The following is a 6,856-nucleotide window of genomic DNA, read 5'->3' on the forward strand; positions in this document are numbered from 1 at the left end:
GGGGCCATCCCACCCCAGTCCCATCTGAACACCCGTGTGCTCTCAAGGTGACCTGTCCACGTCCTGCTCAAGCGCAGCCCCTCCCCTCAGGGGTCCTGCTGAGGATGCTCTCAGCACAGCCTCCCCTGTGGGAAACCCTTCCTCCCCAACAGTGTCCACCACCATCATGAACATGGCTCTCATCCATCCCAGGGCCCTGTCCCCCATGGCCAGACCCCTCGCTGCAGCCTCAGCTCTTCCTGCTCTGAAAGTCGTAGTTTTCCTGGACAGGCTGAGCAGTGGCCCCACATCCTAAAACCTGGGAACTTCCCTGGAATCAGGATCTTTTCAGATGTATTAAAGCTTAGGATGCAGCTGAGATCATGCTGCTGTGGGGTGCACCCCAAACCCAAGGATGGTTACCTTGTTCTACTTTTATTTTTTTTGGCCATGCTAATCTTAGTTCCCTAACTACAGATCAAACCTGCGTTCCCTGCACCCCTGCAATGGACGCATGAAGTCTTAAAACCACTGGACCACCAGGGAAGTCCTCAGGGATAGTGTCCTTGTAAGAGACAGAAAAGTTTGTGAGAAAAGGCAAAGCCTGGAACCACTGGGGGCTGAGAGAGGCTGGAAGGCTGCTGCCCTGGGGCCTGAAATGCAGTCTGGCCACACCTGGATCCAGAACCAGGCGGGATCAATCCTTCATTTAGGCCCCAGGTCAGTGGTCCCATCCCAGCCACCCCAGCAGACAAGCTACCTTCTTGACCTGGCCTCCATCCCCTCACCTCCACCCGGTCCTGTGTCCCCTGTATCACCTCTGAGTCCAGGTTGCAGATCCCCTCCCCCAGGCCCACCTGGGCCACCCATCCTATCTGCAGCAGACACTGTTCATCCTCCAGGTGCTCCTGCCCACCAACCTGTGTCCCCCACACCAACGGGCAGCACAGCCCCCACAGCCTCCTCGTCTCACTTGTGGATACTCTGGGGGCAGCTGTGACGGAGCATGGCGGACTGCACCCACCCATGTATCCCCTCTAAGTTTGGGAGGGCAGAGGCCAAGATCAAGGGACCGCCTGCTGACCCTCAGCTTTTGGAGATCACAGCCAACCTGGGCTTATAGAGGCCTCACCCCAACTCTTCCTCCACTTTCATGTGGCCCCTCCCCACGTGTCTGTGTCTAAACACGCCCCCTTGTGAGGCCCAGTCCTGCTGCGTCAGGATCACCTGCTCCTGCACGACACTCCCTTAACCACCCCTGGAAGGATCCTGTTCCCAGTAAGTCCTGCTCTGAGATGTCGGGTCAGAACCGCATATGAACTTCGGGTTTCAGCATGCAACAGCCCCTATCAGCATGCAAAGGACCCCTACTTTGGGTCCTTCCTCTCTGGTCATCCGCTGCCCTCCCCCGGTGTCTGTGGAGTGACAGATGCACTGCCCCCATTCCGTGTCTACATGGGGTGTCCACTCTGCCACCAGGGCCCCCCGAGAGTCAGGTGAAGGCCCCTGCAGACCAAGCTGCTCCTACTCCAGCCGCTTCTGTCCTTGTGTCTTCTTCACACCAAGTGGTGCTGGTATTTCATTTTCTGCAAATTTCCTTTTTCAAGTGAAAGCTGTTGAGCGTGAAGAGAACATGACTGAAAGCAAACAAGGGAATGACCCCAGGGTGCAAGGATATGGCCGCCGGCTCCTCTGTGGTGGGTCAGGGCAGGGGCCCCAGGCAGGGCGGCTGGCAGCGTGGACAGGACTCGGCCCAGGTGCACAGCATGGTCCTGGTTTATCCCTCCCGAGGCCACAGGCACCAGGATCCATGGGAGGAAGGCCCTCAGAAAGCTCTCTTGGAGGCTCACCTGATGCACAAAGGATGTCTTTATTTCCTGGATATTTTCACGTAACAAAAACCACAATGCACAGTGAGGTGCGGGGGCGGGGTGGGTGCTGTGGGCGCACCCTACTACCGGCTCAGCGCCCATCAAAAGCAGCACCCCAGACAGGGGATGCTTGGCCCCACCAGGAGCGTGACGCTAACCTCATCACAGGAGGTGGCCTTGGGGATGTGAAGGAACCTGGTTTCCCTTCTGGGCCCCAGACCCCGGTGCTCTCGCAGCCGTGGCCACTTTCATGCACCACAGGGCATTCAGCAGGAGTAGCCAAGCAAGCAGGCATAGGGAGCAGCCTCGGGGAGAGACCCAGCGGCCAGTGGGACAGGAAGTACAGCTTGTCCCGAGAGCCGGGCGGCTGGGAGCCAAGGGGCAGTGTCAGGGCACCCGGGGCCTGGCCCACGAGGGCCGAGGACACTGGGAGGCGTCTCTGGCCCTTCCCCTCACAGAGGTGCTGGCTGCTTATGTGGGAAGGAGAGGGCAGGGATTCAGATTCCTAGTAAGGCACGGACTTATTGAGTCTCCCTCGTTCTTGTCCTTCAGGTTGGTGACTCCAGCTCCTGCCCCGCAGCAAGGGAAGGGCTCCACTCTCAAGAGATGCAGCTGTGTGCCATCTGTTTCCAGCGAGGCAAGCTGGCGGCTCCCTCCCCCTCTACCACAGGCTCTAATGAGGCTCTGCCTGAAGGTCCCAGTTCTGAGACCCCTCCATGGGACAAGCGTGGCCCCAGACAGGGAGGCTGGAGGCAAGCTGCCAAAGGACGACAGACAGAAGGGGAGCAGTAGTTCCTATCATGAGACTGAGGAGGTGAATCAGCCTCTGGGCCTCCCTGTGGGCTCGCCCACTAGAGGACCAGCCACTCACCACCCAGGCCCTCAGCCTCCCACCAGACACAGAACCCTGGTGCCTGGACAGCCTCCCTCTTCAAGTCACTGGGCCAGGAGCGACTGCCTGGACAGAGGCTGTGAGGGGTGGACCTGGGCTGGGCCCTTCTCCATGTCATCAGTTCTGAGAGGGGCAGCCTGGTCAGCCCCCTGCGACCCGGAGGGAGAGGGTGTGGCTGCAGCACAGTGGACGTCGCCATGGCAAACGGTGCTCCAGACTATGGGGGGGTATCCTGCCAGATGGCAGTGACCAGACAGCTTCCGGGCAGAGCTGCCGAGGAGACCTGCCTCAAGAATGAGATGGATGTGGGTTCGGGTCGCCGAGAGCCCCTGAGCTGCCCTCTGAGCTTCGGGGGGGCCTCACCAAACCCAAGGTGGTGGGAGTGGACGGTGAGGGGTAGGTGGGCTGGCGGCAGGTGGGCAGCAGGGCTGCTGGCTCCCCCTACGGCCACTGGCCACCACTGGCCGGGTAACTGGGCACGGTGGGGTACTCAGGCAGGCTGTTCCCCGAGAAGTTGTTGAACTGGGCCTCCCTGGATGGCGGGTTCCTCCAGGTGCCCGTGCTCCACTCCGTCTGCGCCTTCTGGAAGCTCCCACCGGTCCCTCGGTAGATGCTGTGCACCTGCGGGGGTGAGGATGATGGTGGGGAGGCCACTCAGCTTGCGTGCAAGGAGGGGCTTTTCTTAACCGAGCATGACTAACATGACAACACTTGCAAGAACTTTAGAAAACGTGCAGAAGCTGAGGCGGGGGGCTCTGAGGGCCATGCCTACACGGTGACTGCTGCCGGCTTGTCCCCAAGGGTCTCCACTGTCCCAGCCGAGCCCAACACTCGGCACAAGTGCTTCTTCCAGGGAAGGGGCTCTTCTGGGGCAGGTCTGAGGCCTAGCGACTGCCTGGTGACTCCTCCCTCAGCCACATCAGACCCGGGACCCCCAGATCACCAAGGGGGTGACATCATTCTCTTCAATGATGTCCTCAGCAGAGGCCTAGGCGGATAGGCCACTGCCCTTGCACCGTCCAGGAAGCCGGGCTCCTCAGATGTGGGGCTGGGCTGTTTCTGGAAGTCTGGCAAATCCCGTAACTGAATTCATTTAACTTGAGGCTCCTGACCAGCAAAGCTGACGGTACTGTCCTTTCCCATCAGAATTCGTCTTTCTTTCTTCCCAGTGAACTCCCAAACCTGGGATAGTGCAGGGGACCCCAACAGGGTGGCCCTACTCTGGGGAGCCTGCTTGGCTTGGAAGCCCCTCCCTTCTGCCCTGACACATCCCTGCCGGAACCACGGCCACCTTGTGTGGCCTTCATCCTGGCCTCTGGCCAAGTCTTCCAGGGTCTGTTCTGCACTGGTTATCCCCCAACCCCCTTCAATCGTCCACACAGTCAGGAGGCTTTGGAGGCAAACATGGGGGGAGCAAGTACCCCTCTGTCCTCCCAGACAGTCCCAGGGCCAGCTGAACAGCCCAGGCCTGGAAACCTGAGAAACAGCTGGGACCCTGCAACAAGGAGGCTGGAGGGACCCAAAACCCAGGCTTCAGGAGTTGCTGGCCAGGCTGCAGCACAAGGCAGGTCCAGCCTCCCCAAGCAGGCTACCAGGCACATGGCCAAGAAGGTCACCCCAGGAAGGCTGGACAGGTGCACTGTCAGGCATCAGTCTCTATGTGGTCCCAGGACAACCCTCGTGTGGCCAATGCCCCAGACTACAGTGCACATGTTCCCACTGGTCCCTCAAGGCATCTGGAGCAGGGCCGTCCAGGGAGTGGCCATGACGGTACAGTCAGGGCCAGCCTTTCAAAGCCTGAGCGCTCAGTATGAGGGCAGTGCGATGGATGTGAATTTTCAGTTTTAGTTACTTTCACTTAATTTGGGTTTAACTGTAACCAGTAGCACGTGGCCAGTGGTGGCTGAATCAGCAGTGTGGACAACCCTCCAGGACACACATGCTGGGGGCTCCAGCAGACACCCAACCACCCCAGTGTGCAAGTGGTTACCCTTGGCCACACGGCGCTGTCTGCCCTCCTCCCTGGAAGTCTACGTGGGCAGGAAGGCAGGCAGTCGAAGGCCCAGATCGCAGAGAGTCTGCCCTGCTGTCAGCACTCACTTCACTTGCCAGCGCTTGGCTTCTTGCTCCTAAAACAAGCCAGGACGAGTCCCAGGGCTGGGAGGTCAGAGAACAGGATGTGAGGGAGGAAGTGAAACATCCCGGGAGCTGGAGGACTCACCTTCATGATCATGACAGCCATCATGGCAGCCGACATGGAGAACATGATAGCTGGGAGCAGCATGACCACAGCGGCCCCGACACTGGTCTGGAAGAAGCCAATGGCTGCCAGCCAACCACTGCAAGAGAAGAGAACATGTGCGGGAGCCAACAGGACCGTCAGATGGGCCCACTACCTCTCATATATAAAGAGCTCCAGCAAATCAACAAGAAAAAGGTAACCCGCCAGCAGAGACATGGGATTCTCATGAGGACTACCATGGAGTCAGTATACTTAGGGAGTGATGCTTAACCCACCCACAAAGACGTGCAAGTCAGACAGAGGTGTCGTTCTCACACCACTGTCCTGAAACATGTCGTGCAGTGGACAGAGAAACGAGCCCTACTCTGTTAGTTTGGGCTGCGCCCTTTCTGGAGCACAATGGGGTCTGACCCATAACAAGGCTTAAACATTCATTTCCTTCTCCCTCAACTGTTTCACTCATCCAGTGTCTGTAACGAGGACAATCTGAGGATGATCTAAACATCCACTAGTTGGGCAAAGCATGAACATCAGTTACACTAAGAAGGTGTGAAAACAAGAGAAAGTTGAAGGTCTGGGGTAGGTCCTGAGCCCGCACATGGAAGAACATGAATCTGGTGTCCAGGCAGGCCAGGGGTGGGGTGGGGGGGAGGCAGGAAATAGAGTTCTTTTGAGAATGTTTTTTCTTAGTGAGTAACAAAACCACACAGTTCAGGAAGCTTAGAAAAACACACAATAGACACCTCTCTCCTGTCAACGCCACTCCCCAGCCCAGAGGGAACTGGCATCCCTCATCTGCTAGTTCACTTCCAGAGAGTTTACAGAAACATGTGTAGGGGATTCCCTGGGATCCAGGGGTTAGGACTCTGTGCTCTCACTGCCAGGACCCAGGTTCAATCCCCTGTTGAGGAACTAAGATTACACAAGTCACACAGCCAAAAAAAGATAAAGTGTGTGTGTGTGTGTGTGTGTGCACGTGCATGTGCACAGGTATACAACCTGCTGGACATGCACACACACACACACACACACGTGGACAGGCCTCGCCCCTTTGTGAAGCCAGGAGGGACGTCCTCGCGTACAAATGCACACTGCTCTGCACTTTGAGGGAGTGTAAGCACAGCTGGGGGTCTGGGAAGATGACAGACCTGGAGATAAGGGGGATGGGACGAGGGTATAAGGTGTTCCCCCAGGGCCACCCAGCCAGGAGCTCAAGGGGCCAGAGCCAGGGGGATGCGGATGCAGCCTGCAAAGGCCAGGGGCAGGTCTGGGAGCTCTGATGAAGGTTCAAGAGTTACCATGTGGCCCAGAAATTCCACAGCCAGGCATCCACCAGAGAGAACTGAGAACACGTGTCCACACGGACAGGTGTACACAATGCACAGAAGAACCACCAGCAATAGCAGAAGGGCAGAGAACCCAAGAGTCCACCCACAACAAATGACACACACACTGCGTCCCACCAACTCAGCCACCAAAAGGGGCAAAACCCTGACACTCGCTACCGTGTGGACGGACCCTGCCAATACACTTGCTCGGTGAGAGGAGCAGACACAGAAGGACACAGAGGGTGTGAGTCCACTGATGGGAAACGTCCAGAACAGGCCGATCCACAGACACAGGGAATGGGTTCCTGGTTGTTAGGGTATGAGCAAGGGACTGCTCACAGGGATGGGGCTTCACTTTGGGGTGGTGGAATGTTCTGAAACTGGGGAGAGTGATGAACCTACACCCTTGTAAACACACAGAACCACTGAGTCATGCACCTAAGCAGCTGCCTTTCTGGGCTGGGAAGGCACCTCAAGGAAGCCCCAACCGTGGAAAGGACTGGCGGTGGGGGCCCCAGTCACAGAGGGGGCACACTCCCCCCCA

General features: G+C 57.9%; 1 protein-coding gene across 3 annotated transcripts in view; it reads right to left on the reverse strand.

The window, feature by feature from the left end:
* Positions 1-1,830: 1,830 nt before the first annotated feature.
* The window catches only part of SCAMP4 (secretory carrier membrane protein 4), a 17,541-nt gene continuing 12,515 nt past the window's right edge, over positions 1,831-6,856 (reverse strand). For all 3 annotated transcript variants that reach the window (XM_010844536.1, XM_010844539.1, XM_010844538.1), the window contains exons 6-7: positions 4,964-5,081; positions 1,831-3,363 (exon numbers count right to left, since the gene is read on the reverse strand). In XM_010844536.1, the coding sequence (XP_010842838.1) occupies positions 3,184-3,363; positions 4,964-5,081 (298 nt within the window). In that variant the 3' untranslated portion in view covers positions 1,831-3,183. The remainder of the gene's footprint in view (positions 3,364-4,963; positions 5,082-6,856) is intronic.

The sequence above is a fragment of the Bison bison genome, unplaced genomic scaffold (genome assembly GCF_000754665.1).
Source record: "Bison bison bison isolate TAMUID 2011002044 unplaced genomic scaffold, Bison_UMD1.0 scf7180017864203, whole genome shotgun sequence".
NCBI classification, from domain to species: domain Eukaryota; kingdom Metazoa; phylum Chordata; class Mammalia; order Artiodactyla; family Bovidae; genus Bison; species Bison bison.